This window comes from Athalia rosae, chromosome 3 (assembly GCF_917208135.1).
Source record: "Athalia rosae chromosome 3, iyAthRosa1.1, whole genome shotgun sequence".
NCBI classification, from domain to species: domain Eukaryota; kingdom Metazoa; phylum Arthropoda; class Insecta; order Hymenoptera; family Athaliidae; genus Athalia; species Athalia rosae.
Window position 1 is genome coordinate 14,363,550 of NC_064028.1, and position 14,318 is coordinate 14,377,867.

Genomic DNA, 14,318 nt, shown 5'->3' on the forward strand with positions numbered 1-14,318 from the left:
GTTCGTTTACTGCAGCATTCTGAATGCGTGTATGGAAAGAAAACGTGGTAGCCAGCACCAGTAGTAGCTATCTAGAGATGGACCAGGCGGTCGATGAGAGCATGAAGAATGCAGAAGTCAGCCACCCCCGTATATCCCAAATTCCCCGACCGCCAAACTCCCTGCGAACTTTGTATTATTTACTGTACTAAATTTTCGTTGGTTGGTATTTTTCGAAATATAGTCTACCTCAGATACAGCAACATAATTACGTGAAATCGAATTAGATCAAAGGGAACCTGATTCGTGCTGTCTGTATTTTTATTTCACTATCTATAATTTCTGGACACCGAGAATCTAGTTTGCTACCAGGTAATTCATTATGTCGACGTCCATCTTTCTCATAACGATGTTATTGTTAGAAGCACCGAGCAACTAGACCTCTACTAGTGTTGGCATATCTGCCTTAATGCTTCAGTGCGCTCTAGACAAAAGTTGAAGGGCTCCAAGAAGTAAATTTTGAGCCTGATGACGTCGTTCAGGGTCAAGAAAACTCCTCTTTACACTTGGGGAATACCGACGATGTACATGCTGGGGGCAGGTTCTGGACTCTTTAATGACACAATTTTTATCACTTGCACGTACCGCAAGCACTCAGAAATTTCATCATGAGATCAGAAGAACATTGTAGACTAGAATAATTTCCAAAATTCACACATGCGGAAATTTGCTTTTCACCTTCGCTTACTCTTTATAGAGGACCGACAGCTCAAGTTCGACATTCACAGGCCTGACTATTCATGAAGACACCGGCTTGGAAGATTTATCATGTTTTTGATGATAAACGTAATTGAGAGTACATAAAAGACCCTTGATTATCGGCGAAAACTCGTTAGAAATTTCGGGTGTCGCGGTAATAAATTTTGAAAATAATAGAACGCGCATAGCAAAATGCCGCCGAATTCAACCACTGAATAGTACACGACTCTATATGAATAATTCTGCTAATCGTCGTACAAAGTTCGTATTTTTTTACTCAATCTGAGTAGAAGAAACTTTGTTTCAATCAAACAACTAATTTTCGACGATTTTTATACCAATCTCGCATTGTGTGCACAATAAATCTTTGGACGCGCTACATGGATTTGATTTGAATCTTTGAACAGTTAAATTCGAGAGCTCGATCGATTCGAGAATCGCGAGCGTGTTTTCTTTATTCAGTTGAATCAAGGGCTGAAGAGGACGCTTCGTTCGTGGAGCTTCTTCTGCTTTCTGCTGCTGGTTATCTTCTTCCGGTTACCCGGCGTCCATTTTACCCGCGCATAGTAGTGCCGTCGTTGCGTCCCCAAATCACTGCTGACATAATTCCGTCATAACACTACATAGACGTGAGTTACGCTGGGAACTATAAGATAAATTAGACTTCTGATCATTTAGAACGGTAGTGATGCTAAACCGCTGTGTATTTTAGTCAATTTTAATCCAATTCACATCCTCAAAATAACCCTGTGTGTCTCATGGCGTCTATGGCGACAGTAGTGTTGGTGGCTTGATGCCGAAACGCGTCGTACGGAGCTCTCGCTTTCACAAGGATTAGTTTTTTTTTATCGGAATTTGAATATACTATTCTAAGTGCTCACAAATTTTTACAGACTTTTCCTACGTGTTGGTTTTCTCAAAATGGATGGTCCACCAACCGGGAGAGGCGGATTTCGGGGTCGTGGCGGTCCAGGAGGACCCCCGATCCGAGGTCGAGGTGGTTTCGGAGATAGAGGACGGTGAGATTTAACAAAATTTTTTCAGAGAAAATAAACAACTTTGCTCCGGTTTTTGAAGCGTCGTAAGTTATGATATAGTTTTCTGGGAATACCTTGCGACGGTTTCGTGTTAGAGCGAAAGAGCAACAGAGACGAAATTTACTAAATGGAGTCTGCATTCAAGTTTATTTATGAACAGGGGTGGCCCACCTAGAGGCGGAGGAATGATGCGAGGTGGACGAGGTTGCGGACCTGGAGGACCTGGAGGAATGAGAGGTGGACCTCCTGGAATGCGCGGTAGAGGTGGACCGCCAGGCAGAGGAGGACGAGGAGGGCACTTCCCTCCAGGGTAAGACTTCATAGTTTCATCAATTTTTTCATGATAGAAAAATTTTTCAAAGGTCTGTCTTAACCAAAATAAATTGCCAATGCAGAGGTCCCCCAGATGTGGGAATGGTTGCGGGCCCAGGTGGTGGACCACCTCCTCCAGGAATGGCTGGTCCACCAAGAGGAGGACGAGGAAGTGGTGGCGTCGGTGGTTTCAGAGGAGGTAGAGGTCGAGGAGACTTTGGCAGAGGCGACATGAGAGGTGGAGGGGGTGGCTTTAGAGGAAGAGGAGGTGGTATGGATCGTGGCGGTGGCAGAGGAGGTGGTCGAGGGTAAATAATGAATACATTACTCTAATCTACTCTTACTAAATAACAGGTATTTGACCAAAAATCCTTACCATTGATAACTATTTTCAAATTATTATTTTAAGGGCTGGAGGATTACCGAGAGGTGGACCAGGTGGCAGAGGTGGTTTTGGAGATCGAGTTGGTAGAGGTAGCGGTGGTCTCGGAGGTGGTGGTGGTAGAGGAGGTGCAATAAAGCGAGGAGCTGGTCCACCAGGACCTGGTGGTCCTGCAAAAAGACCAAGATTCGATCAGGTTCCCCTCCAAAACTCCAATGGATATTCTGCACCACAAAATAAGTAAGTATATCCACTCGCCTTTGCTCTGACTTAGAATTAAGTCTTGCTCATGACTCAGTTTTTTCTATTTTGTTCCATAAAACAACAGCCAAGGATATGGAGGTGGTGGAGGCTCGTCAGGCAATGGATACGGCGGCCCTCCTCCCCCACAGCAACAACAGCAACAGCAACAACAACAACAGCCTGGAGGAGGTGGATATGGAGGCTACGCAGCCCCTCAAGGACCCTATGTTCAGCCTTACTCGGGGTACGAGAGCTATCAACAAGCTCCTGAATATGCACAACCCACAGTAAGTGATACTAGATATCAACTTGTACGTACTACAGTTTGCCAAAGTGATGAGTGATGTTTAATATGAGATTTTTATGTTCTGCATAGGGATACGCAGCACCAGCCATGACGGATGGAAGGTATGGCGGTGCTCCAACCGTCCCACCTGCAGCCTCCTATAACTCGGCGGATCCTTACAATTATGGCAAACCGTCAGGAACAGGTAAGCCACGTGTTTCATAAATCATTGCATTTCAGATTTCACAGTATGAGTAGTTATCACCGCGTTTCATATTGGTCACTGTTGGTTCATTACATTCCACTTGTTATCCTCTGTATACACGTGTTCGAGTATGTGTCTTGGTCCTCATTGCGATTACACTGCATCATGTTTAAAAGTAGAAAATAATGTATCATGTTTTTATTGGTCAACTTAGTGAGTGTTGATATATCTTGGTTTTGTGATGAAATCGCGATCATGTAGATCTTGCGCCTTCCAAACTTGTCATCTCACTAAATCAATGAGGTGCAAATAATTGCCGATACACATAAATGTTAGACATTCAATGAAATGTGATATGTACACTACCAGGTGACCCGTATGCAGCCGGTTATCAGCAAGGAGCTGCAGCCGCTGCAGCAGCTGGGGGTGGCGGTTATACCCCTGCCAACCCCTACGATGACAGATCCTCTAACGCCACCACCGCAACTACCGGGGGTGGCTACTCTACGCAATCCTACGGTTAGTCATTTCCTATGCTTTCAAGCATTGCATAACGCATTTTTTCTTATCGCTATATATACAACTGGATTATACATCCAACCTGTACTCAACGACCATTCTACTGCCAAGATATCGACATTTGTAAACCTATACATAAGTGTGTAGATTTATTTTATTTTCATCAATTCGTAGCGGTTGTGGTAAAAAAGGGGTTGAAAGAAATAAGTCGTTGGTCCACAAAAACGAACCGATATGAAAATTTTTTGCCCTAACGTAGAGGTTATTTGATTTCAGATTATCCGAGTCAAGACAGCGGGTATGGGAAGCAGGATTATGGTAAGTGGCTATACTGATACTTGAAATGTTTAGACCTTAAAAAGATCGTTTAGGATACGCATAAACATATTGCCGAATGAATAGACCAAAAAAGAAAAAGGATTACAGTTCCGAAATCTCCGTAACTTATAAGGCTTGATCTATGGATCAATAATACGTATGTGTATATTGTACCCATGAATTGAACACCACGCAATGAAATATCTCTCTATTATAGTATATTGATCAAGAGGCGGAACACGCGCAGCTTTGAAAATCCACAAAGTATAATAATTATAATTATTATTATTACCATTACTATTATAAACTAGTTGACAAGAAGAAATATCAGTGTCCCACTAGTATCTGTTTTTAAAGTTGAATGACTAATAATAGATGAATAGATTACAGAAATGGAATATTCATTAATGTAGATAGATATATCGTTAAACAAATAAAAAAACCCGCGTTGTATTACAGCGAATTAATAATATGATGCAAATGATTAAGCAAACAGAACGAAAGATTGGTTAAGTAAATGGAGATGGCATTTAGAAATATACTCAGGTGCATCCAGATTACTAAAAACTCGCTCGTCGCTCATAGACAGCGTAACAGGAATATGAAATGGTGGTAATTTTTTTTTTCCTTAATATAGTGCAGTATTTAATAACATTACTTAAGTTAACAAATGTATAGAAAAAAAATTTCAATAACTCAAAATACAGATGAAATATTTTTCAAAGTTATATTGAACGGAGGAGGTATGGTTGTTTGCAGGTGGCAGTGCTGGTTACCAAAACGCCCAGTCTCAGCGACGCTATTAAATTATGATTATTATTATTATTATTATTATTATTATTATTATTATTCAAAGAAAAAAAATCCTACAAAAATGATAGAGAAAAAAGAAAGGAAAAAAAACTAAACAAAAATAATGATAACGGAAACTATTTAAATGTAAATGTTAGATAACGACTTTTTTATTTCTTCTGTATAATTATATTCTAAATTCAAATATCAGTCCCTTGACTTCCCCCGGCAATGCGTTGATTCGATTTATTGAAACGTGGAGCGAATACGAAGTCTTGAAATTGAGACGGCTTTAGGCTTCTTAATTTTTACCCTGGCATTTCTTATGTTATCGTTAAACACTTGTACGAAATTATTTTTTCATCCAACTAATGGTTAGATGACAAAAGAAAACATGACCGTTACATTAAAACAAATTTTCATCTCACAATTACTCATTTCTCTCAGACGCATGAAACTAACAAGTTTATCAGTTCTGTTTTCATACGCCAGAAGAAGGAACAATAAATTCAAATTAAGCAAATTATTTTCCTCATACTATATAGATTATTATCATCTAATTGTTTCTTAGATTATTTATTATTTTGTTCATTTTCTAAGCTGCATGTATAGGATACATGGTTGCCAGTAATGATGATCGTCGGTGTTTGAAACGCTTGGAATCAGATGAATTAACAATTAAATGATATAAGGAAAGCAGAATGAAGAAATCGAATCTCCTTGATTTCTTTCTGTTTATTTCGTCATCTCACGACAAATCATGGAATCACTCTTCCTGAGATGAATGTTTAGTTAATGGGTAATAGAAGATCCAGAAATCAGGCTACGGTGACCGTGATGATTATGAAAAAACGGGAATAAATTTATTCTACGGAAGGTTACTACTTCAATCAAATGTCCGAACAAGTTAGTATGATAGGTACGATAATGGAGCCGCTAGGAGTCTATTTGAATGTAATGATAGATACTAATAATAATGATAATAATAATAATATTAATAAGAATGATAATAATAAGTAACTGAACAGGAAACGGAATTACTCAATTTCGATTAAAAATTATTTCATAGGTACTTATTTCAGATTTTCATATTTCATTTCATTGACCCTTTATTTCATTTCCTTGCTTCTCACTATTAAATTATGAGAGTCTTATCAATCAAATTACACATTAAGATAAGAGTATTTCGAATAACGATCTAATTATTTAGTAATAACAAATATTCCAACAGACGCAATACCGTATTAGCTAACGAAGGGAAAACATGATAACAAACAAAGATTGAAAATGCCAGGGGATATTTTTATAAAAGTCATATCGTTGATAATCATAACTCTGCAAAATAAATTCAAACAATGTTAATTGATCCATATTGCGAAACGGGATGCAAAAAAGAAACAAGAAAAATAATCAAACAAAAGTATACATCAATTTAGGTATATAGGTATACGTATGGATGAAGGAGATTCTTTTTTTCTTTTTCGTTTTCAACGCGCGTTTGGGGAAAAATTGGGGGAGTCTTTTGTAAGATTGTGTATATTTAATGAATATGGACGAATAATTTAACGTATATAATAAATAACAATAATATTGATGAGTAACGATGATAATGATAATAGACATAGAGAGATGGTTTCGACGATAATGACAATTTAGTTACTGAATTACTATTACTTATTATTACTATACATATACATATTGTGTGTTGAGATTTATTACATATAATAATGATGATGATGATAATAATATAAAGAAAGAAATGAAATTAAAGCAACAAAAAAGAATTATATATCGAATGAATTATTATTTAATCATTTGATATACATCCTATGTTAAGATATTTACATAAATAAATAATAATAATAGTAATTAATTAATAAAATAATGATACACGTTTTAGGTATAATAAAAGAGAGTAAAAAAAAGTACAACACATGTAGAATTGAATATAATATTGTCGTTTGTAGTTTTTTTTTTTTTATTTTAATTTTATCTTTTTTTCTGATTTGATTTCGTTGTTAGTTTCCTTCTATTTTTCAATACAAGGTTTTTTTCTTCTTTATTTATCGTCTTCGATATAGATAAAGCGTAAACGAGGTTAGGATAGTACATGAGAGAAAGATGGTTTTTTTCATTCTTAGAAATTATATATTATTAATAACGTGTAAGCTATAGAAGGAAGAAAACTTTAAAGAAGAATATAACAAGAAGGAAGAAGAAGAAAGACAGAATATGACAAAATAGATAAAGAAATTTTTGAAACTAAGAACATGAGAAAAAAATAAGATGGACGAAACAATTCAATACTTCTTATATTTATTATAAAACCGAAACACCTCATACCTTTTTCTATCAATATTCATCATCTTATGCCGCACACGAGTTGAAGAACTTCTATATATTCAATGAATATACAATATATTGTATAATGAACCAGAAGTATAATATGTTTAAGACGATCAAGGATAATTTTCAAATAACCAGCCACTGCCTTAGGATAGAAAAATCATGAATAAAAGAAACACCAGCACAACCAATTTTATTTGAGAAAATACGTTTGAAAAATCATACATTCGAGTCGTTTTTATTTTTTTATTTTTATTTATTTATTTTTTTTTTTGCTGATACTTTATTGCAAAATTTTTCTCTTTAAATAAGGAAAAAAAAGGAAGGAACTGCAAAAGATAGTATAGAAAGAGCCACGAATCGTGGATATATTTTATACTGTATTTGTTTTTTTTTAACTTCATTTCATTTCCTCACATTGAAACAGAAAGTGACTGAAACGAAAGGTAAAGAAATTTTTTACTCATACAAAAATTGGGTAAGCGTAAATAATCATCTTCACATTAATATCCATATCTTCATTTTTTTTTATTCTTAATTTTGACAAACTATGATGTACAAGAAGAAAAATTGTACATCTGAAAAAGTTTATTCCACAGGCGTGTATTATCTACCTCTAGAGAGCAAGCGACCACCTGAGAAACTGAAAAGCATAAAAAAAAACCGAAAAATCAAACCGTAAAAGTAAATGAATGTGGAGAGAGAGAGAAAACAAGTTGAATTCACTGCGAAAATCAACCTTGCCGAAAGTAATATATAATATTATAAACAGTCGGATACCAGAGAGAGAGAAAATCCAAAAGAAGTTAATTAGTATTTTGTTGCACAAATTAGAGTCATAAAATTCATACACAGTGCAAAGAATCAATTCGTCTTTCATTTTATTTTGGAAAAAAATTGTTGAAAATTTCACAACGAATGAAAAAAAAAAAATTCTTCAGAAACTGAGCAATATCGCAATTAAAACAATTACCATATTATGCAACTTCCACTTATCTGCAATATAGGTGCTTCAATAACTGAACAAAAATTAATTCTCATTCTAACAATACAGATATAAGATGAAAAAATAATAATCAAATTAACACGGTTTATTCAGCTGCGGAGAGAACACTGCGATGCTATTTTAATGCAGAGTTGAATTAAAACAAAATCGATATCCAAAGTAAAATACATATCAAATTTTGGAATGAAACTGATGAGTCAATTGGGCGGAGACTATACAACAAAAAAAGAGAGATAATTATACATACCTAAATATATACATATATATATATAAGAATGAAAACGAGAGGAAGTGAAAAAATGAACAAGGGTACAAATCACAAGCAATGAAAACAAAAATTCATATATATAATAATAACAATAATAATAATAAAATATAAATAAAAATAAAAATAAAATAAAATAGGAATTCAAATAGAAGGATACGATGAGACGACGTACGAATGCAGTCGTGAAAATGTCTTACCTATACGTAGGATATATTTATTCATAATATACCTACGCTTCGAGTGCGATCGATACACATGTTGTACACCTATACGTACTTACCTTTATAAGTAACCAGAAAAGAAAGAAAATTTAAAAAAAGAGCAAACATAAGCCTCGAGTAGGTATATACGTACCTAAAAGTACCACACTCACAAATCAGCGAAAGCTCAGCAGGTGAGTAATATCAAAAAAATATTATACCTATATATTCATTAAATTAAATTAAATTAAATTAAATTAAATTTCACATACCATACTATATTCGTTTGCCAACAGTTGCAACATGAGTAATTAATATATTACATACATATTACTAATGTACAAGTCAAGTTCATCGACGCGTAATCTTATAACACGTCAATTTGTATGCGTGTGTGTTTATTATTATTGGTTAATTTGGTTTTTCTTTGCATTGTTTGATTATTTTTTCTTTACCCAAATCTGCGGATTTTTCGAGTCATGTATCCTGTTCTAATTGAGTAAATAGTATGTGATATATTTCTATATTATTAAATCATACAACGATCATGTCGATATATAAATGAACGACAAACATAAAGAGAAGCGAAAAAGAAATTTATAACAGTAACTGAAGTACCATTGCAGTACGTATATAAAAAGCAAACGGTATGTAACGTAAATGTCGAAACAACTACGTTTCAATAAATTGAAAAATCGAAAAAGGAATAAGAAATTGGAAGCAATTGTAATAGTTATATAGGTATCGATCCTTGACACAAATGCGGAGGGCGATAATAATAACTATCAATTATTATTTATCGTTATTATAGTACGGCACAAATGAAAAGAAAAAAAGTTAAGTCGATTGAAAATTTAATTTAAGAAAATAGTGCTATGCTAATTAGCAACAAAAAAATGAAAACTACATACTGAGGCAATTGAATTATAATTATATGCATAATATTATGCATCTGCAAGCACAATATTCACTTATCATATTATAGCAGTAACTAAATGATCTATTTTGTTATGATTAAATATAGTTTTATAAACTAATATAAAATTCAGTTAGGTGTAATGATAGATAATGTACAAATCGTATTTTTCTTCACCCGTATGTATATCAATCTGTATGTCTCTCTCTTTCTATAAATAATATATCTTTAGGATAAAACAAGGAACGTTGGGAATTACGATCACCGCCATCGTCAAAGCCATCGTTCTCAGGAGCAGTTGATTACTGATTCTGTTTTCAAACTTGGTGGTGCCGATCAACTTTACCTGGAAAAGAATAAGAAATATCGGAACGGCCGATTGAGTCGATCAAAAGGATCATTCCGATGATAGACTCCAAGGATGACCCAAAGCGCGGAGACGAGACAAAGAAATGAAAAAAGCTGAGAGGTGAGTTACAAATTATGGTAATCTGTGCCGCAATCACTAGATTTAATTTTAACAAGCTAAAAAGATTAGCATTTCTTATTTCAGACGGTCGAGAACCACCATTGCCTCTGTCTTATCGCATGCATGAAAATTATTCAGATCATATCAATCAGCTAGTTATAGTTTCAGCTAAGGAAAGTGATGAACTTGATGAAGTTTGGTGTTCTTTTTTTTTCGTGTCCGAAAAGATCATAACACCGCGTCTATGCGCGATGTTAGATCAGGATTGCAATGATTTGATACGATGGAAGGAGAGCTGCGGATGGCGCATGTTTCTCCCACTCTGTTCAATCCCGACTTCCTGATCCCTTTCCTGGTTGCTAGGGTCCCTCTATATAATCTAATTTTAATTAGACATAGCTCATTCCACCGCAGTCAGCGGTACGGTACAAACTTATGTTGTACATTCGTGTGTAGCAAGGCCCTTTATGTCCATGACATTTGGAAAATAGTTTGAAATCCGTACAGTTTAACCGCAGTGACGCGATTCTTTCCTGTTATTTTCTTTTTTCTTTAACGTCTTCACCACGTGGTTGGGTGGCATTTCGAGCGGCGCAAGCGCTGCGTCAAAACCGAATAGCGTCGTTCCATTTGGGAACCAAGGGGAACTACTGGGGCTGTCTACCTGGAATTTGTTTTGTCGATATAAAACCCGTTGCCGTAGTCCCTAACTATTACGTATTACATACGTATTTGCAGTACTTACTCGATTCTATTATACCAACATATTCACTCGAAAAGGGGTGGAGATAATAAATAAAGGTTTTGCGCTCCTTTCGGTTTATATGCAGATCCCCCTCTCTGACTATTTTCTGGCCCCACTCGAAACTCGAAGGATCCGCAGAAACCATTTGGATACCGACCAGAACCGACGAGCTCTGTGCTCTCATAGGTCTTTGCTTTCGTAAAAATAACAATATAAGGTGATCCTGATCAAAATAAAAAAATAATTTTCTTTTCTTTTATGAACATTTTCGTGTATTCTTATAATTTTTTTTTTCCTCCTTCTCTAGTTTTTGGTCTGATTTTGGTTTTTGTATAATTTCAGGTAATATCTTTCATTGCGAGAATGACGATCGACAAGGAATTGTGGAGCGAACCTGAGGGACTCTTGGAAAAATTTGATGCTAATAAAGACGGTCTGATTGATTTTGACGAGTTTAGAACAATGTGCGTCGATTTGTTCGGTAATGAGGAGGTAGAAAAACACGAGTACAGAGTACGCGACATATTCGATATCCTCGATTCCGACGAGGATGGAACTCTCAATCAGGAAGAATGGGAAAGGTAGTTGCATCTCATTACAACATAGAAGAGAAAAATAAATGAGATATCACACGATCACTGATGATGATTTTTTTGAAAGGTGCTGCAAGGAGTGGACGAGCGTAGTTGTCAACCCTGTGAACGTTTTCTTGATAGTTGACGTTCAAAATGATTTTATAGAAGGAACTTTGGCTCTAAGGGATTGCGGTAAGGGACAGGACGGCGCGGAGGTCGTAGCGCCCATAAATCGATTATTGGCAGAGTTGCGATGGGACAAGGTTGTGTACTCGCTTGATTGGCACCCGGAAAATCACATCGGATTTTATGAAAATCTTGGATTACGCGAACTACACGCTGAGTCGAAGGTGAGATGAATTTTATTGCTCGTCTGCTATCCGTTGTTTCATTATATTTTTTTCCCAATTTGAAACACACCCAAATTTGATCGTCCAATCATTGTCATTGTGACAGATCGGCAAACAGGAAGCCAAGCCTTTTGATACGGTCGTTTTCCTCGACCCCCACCTCGAACAACGCCTATGGCCTAAACATTGCGTCATTGATTCATGGGGTGCCCAACTTCACAAAGATCTAGTCATCGTGCCTGGTTCCGATCAGGTGAGATAATTTAAGAAGGAATCCACTTCTTTTGCATATTTACGAATTTCTTTTCCAGTTACGCAAAGGTAAGCATCCGAACATGGAGGCATATTCCGTATTCGCCGACAACAACCGAGAAAATTCTCGTGAACTTTTGAACATTCTCGAGGGCGTTGGCGCCACAGATTTATACGTTTGCGGTCTGGCCTATGACGTGTGTGTGAGAGCGACTTGTCTGGACGGTCTACGTCAGGGTTATAGACTCGCCGTTATCGAAGATTGTTGCCGTGGTGTAGACCCTGCGGATATCCAGGAAACTAGGAGGACTATCGAAGACAACGGCGGGCTTCTGACAGACTCTGAAAATACTCGGAGACTCGTCGAAGGTCAAAATCGTAGCATTGTTATGGCTCTACAGCTCGCCAAGTCTCTTGGATCGAAAATATTGGGTGATAAGAATCCCGAGGGAGATGAATAGAATACGTGGGTTCTAGGAGTTGATCTTAAGACAAAAGCTTACGATGCACGATCGTCACGCATAGAAAATATTGTTGGTCTTTCGATTATCACGGGATAATGTCATTTACATTTTTCTCATTTCGTTGTTCCGTTTTTCCTATTACTGTAATCGGTCTCTGGTAATTTCGTCTCAAATTATTATATTATATCACCGCCGCATAAAGTATTAAATAATGTATTACCTATTACTCGTAATTATTGATTACTGTAACGGGTATAGCATGCGTATAAATTATAATTTATTAATTATATAACTATTGTTATTGTTTGAAACCGAAATAAAAAATTGAATAAATAATAAAATATAAATAGTGTTGACTGGTGTGATGGTAAATAGATCTGACGTTCAACTGCTTTTAGATTTCAGCGCCCGCGCCGTCCTCTCCAACTTATTAGCAGCCTCGTCATCCTTCGATAGTTCGCAAATATACCTGTGCCGAGACCCGCAATCCTCACCTCTGTACGAATATACTCTCGACGCCGGATTGAACTGGAGGTTCAAGCACCTGAAAATAATTACAATGAGAAAATGTCGACCGTAAAACGTGAATAATCTTAGAATTCTCTATACCTTCCATCTCCTAATACCGTCTGCTTCGTATCCTGATGAACCGGCCTGGCACTGGCAGACCAAATCCAGAGTAGTCCAGGGTTCAATCCACCGGTCCAAAAACTTTTACCCCTAACTTTTTTGTCAGTTTGAAGATGTGCGACCAAATCTTGATTCTCTTCCACAGACTCAAGCTCCACCAAAGCACCGCCAAGACCTCGACAAAGACTGGCCGACGACTTCCAGTCGAATTCGCGAGCGCCAAAGTGGTAGCAGCCCTTTCCGATCCGCGTATAATTGCTTGGGCATGGGTCTGAGGAGTTTTAGATAAATTAATAACACCTCTATATTCACCGATCCAAGTTTTATCTTCGTCTGTTACTGTATATCATACCCTTTTCATGATTATTTCCGGATATGACATAGTATAGAAGCTCCTCAGCGCGCCTCAATCTTTTTTCCATGAAATCGACTCTATAAACGAGCTTTTCGATCGCTCCTGAAAATAAAACGACGAGGATTTTCATTTTCAGTTTCAGTGACAGTAAAAAAAATCCGAAGACTGACAAAGTTTTGGCGCCCGACGTACCGAGAAGGTAGAGATCGGTTTCCGAAACATCCCTCTTATTCGGTGAATTTCCCGAAGGAGAAACGGTCACAGCATTGTTATCCCCAATTTTCATGACTCTTGAACTTCGCGGTGAGAGATCTGACGTCAAAACCCAATCCTCCAAAACCCCGCTCCATGGACCGGGATTTGATTCAGAGCTGCAAGAGTATTCCGAGCTTTCATCTTCTGCGTACGAATCCGACCTCGTCAGATTGGAGGGTAGGTATATAGCTGGAATAATAGTATCAACGAATTATTCAAATGAATTAAATTTTGTTTTCGCGATTACAAAAGTTGGCTCTGTAAGCCGGATTTACGTACCGCTACAAGGTTTAAACGTTGCCAGAGTTGAAATCCCCATTATAAGTATGGTCAGCGCACCGTGTGGATGTTGCGTCATCGTTGATCCCGCAGAGATTTTTGACTGCAGAAAATGTGAATTGAAGGTAAGCGATTGAAAGTTATAAAATAATAATTACAAAAATTTTTATTCTTGGAATCGAAATTGCGGTTTCGATCGATACGAATGTTTTGTATTAAAATAAACTTTCTCCCGGAATTTCCATCGGTATCAACCGAACCGCAACTTTGCTGTATAAGTCTCGAACGCAATTTGCGTTTACGCGATGGTAATTACAATTTTGTTACATATTTCAAATCACCGCTTTCGTTTCTCGTGTGAAAATTATTCAATCGA

At 36.7% G+C, this 14,318-nt stretch overlaps 3 protein-coding genes and 1 long non-coding RNA gene across 8 annotated transcripts; 2 read left to right on the plus strand and 2 right to left on the minus strand.

The window, feature by feature from the left end:
- The first annotated feature begins 1,220 nt into the window (after window positions 1–1,220).
- On the plus strand, window positions 1,221–9,938 carry LOC105691816 (glycine-rich cell wall structural protein-like). 4 transcript variants are annotated; one of them, XM_020855763.2, is made up of 10 exons: window positions 1,221–1,367; window positions 1,632–1,757; window positions 1,921–2,085; window positions 2,171–2,395; window positions 2,497–2,709; window positions 2,798–2,999; window positions 3,089–3,203; window positions 3,573–3,722; window positions 3,999–4,040; window positions 9,801–9,938. In XM_020855763.2, exons 2-10 carry the CDS (start codon window positions 1,660–1,662, stop codon window positions 9,803–9,805), a joined length of 1,215 nt encoding a protein of 404 aa, XP_020711422.2. In that variant the 5' UTR covers window positions 1,221–1,367; window positions 1,632–1,659; the 3' UTR covers window positions 9,806–9,938. The 4 variants fall into 4 exon arrangements, with proteins under 4 accessions (XP_020711422.2, XP_020711420.2, XP_012265967.2 ...); XM_020855761.2 differs by lacking the exon at window positions 9,801–9,938 and adding an exon at window positions 4,800–6,621; XM_012410544.3 differs by lacking the exon at window positions 9,801–9,938 and adding an exon at window positions 4,800–6,621 and having other exon boundaries at window positions 1,936–2,085.
- Window positions 7,688–8,292, minus strand: LOC125500415. The gene is made up of 2 exons (XR_007277794.1): window positions 8,152–8,292; window positions 7,688–7,821 (listed from the first exon to the last, which is right to left on the minus strand). It is a non-coding gene; the product is annotated as an uncharacterized LOC125500415 (long non-coding RNA).
- On the plus strand, window positions 9,897–12,764 carry LOC105691847 (nicotinamidase-like). 2 transcript variants are annotated; one of them, XM_012410595.3, is made up of 5 exons: window positions 9,897–10,037; window positions 11,125–11,363; window positions 11,443–11,707; window positions 11,814–11,960; window positions 12,019–12,764. In XM_012410595.3, exons 2-5 carry the CDS (start codon window positions 11,146–11,148, stop codon window positions 12,418–12,420), a joined length of 1,032 nt encoding a protein of 343 aa, XP_012266018.2. In that variant the 5' UTR covers window positions 9,897–10,037; window positions 11,125–11,145; the 3' UTR covers window positions 12,421–12,764. The 2 variants fall into 2 exon arrangements, with proteins under 2 accessions (XP_012266018.2, XP_012266017.2); XM_012410594.3 differs by lacking the exon at window positions 9,897–10,037 and adding an exon at window positions 10,141–10,999.
- LOC105691815 (C-type lectin domain family 12 member B) lies at window positions 12,679–14,307 on the minus strand. The gene is made up of 6 exons (XM_048653428.1): window positions 14,284–14,307; window positions 13,943–14,045; window positions 13,601–13,852; window positions 13,406–13,510; window positions 13,033–13,324; window positions 12,679–12,967 (listed from the first exon to the last, which is right to left on the minus strand). Exons 2-6 carry the CDS (start codon window positions 14,019–14,021, stop codon window positions 12,808–12,810), a joined length of 888 nt encoding a protein of 295 aa, XP_048509385.1. The 5' UTR covers window positions 14,022–14,045; window positions 14,284–14,307; the 3' UTR covers window positions 12,679–12,807.
- Window positions 14,308–14,318: the final 11 nt, after the last annotated feature.

Excerpts from the sequence above, each read along its gene's own strand:
- LOC105691847 (XM_012410595.3), top strand. The coding sequence starts at position 11,146 with ATGACGATCGACAAGGAATTGTGGAGCGAACCTGAGGGACTCTTGGAA. Across the intron at positions 11,708-11,813 it reads AACTACACGCTGAGTCGAAG|ATCGGCAAACAGGAAGCCAA; the intron begins GTGAGATGAATT and ends TCATTGTGACAG. Across the intron at positions 11,961-12,018 it reads TCGTGCCTGGTTCCGATCAG|TTACGCAAAGGTAAGCATCC; the intron begins GTGAGATAATTT and ends TTTCTTTTCCAG.
- LOC105691815 (XM_048653428.1), bottom strand. The coding sequence starts at position 14,021 with ATGACGCAACATCCACACGGTGCGCTGACCATACTTATAATGGGGATT. Across the intron at positions 13,511-13,600 it reads AACCGATCTCTACCTTCTCG|GAGCGATCGAAAAGCTCGTT; the intron begins GTACGTCGGGCG and ends TTTTATTTTCAG. Across the intron at positions 12,968-13,032 it reads ACGGTATTAGGAGATGGAAG|GTGCTTGAACCTCCAGTTCA; the intron begins GTATAGAGAATT and ends AATTATTTTCAG.
- LOC105691816 (XM_020855761.2), top strand. The coding sequence starts at position 1,660 with ATGGATGGTCCACCAACCGGGAGAGGCGGATTTCGGGGTCGTGGCGGT. Across the intron at positions 2,710-2,797 it reads TATTCTGCACCACAAAATAA|CCAAGGATATGGAGGTGGTG; the intron begins GTAAGTATATCC and ends ATAAAACAACAG. Across the intron at positions 3,723-3,998 it reads CTACTCTACGCAATCCTACG|ATTATCCGAGTCAAGACAGC; the intron begins GTTAGTCATTTC and ends ATTTGATTTCAG.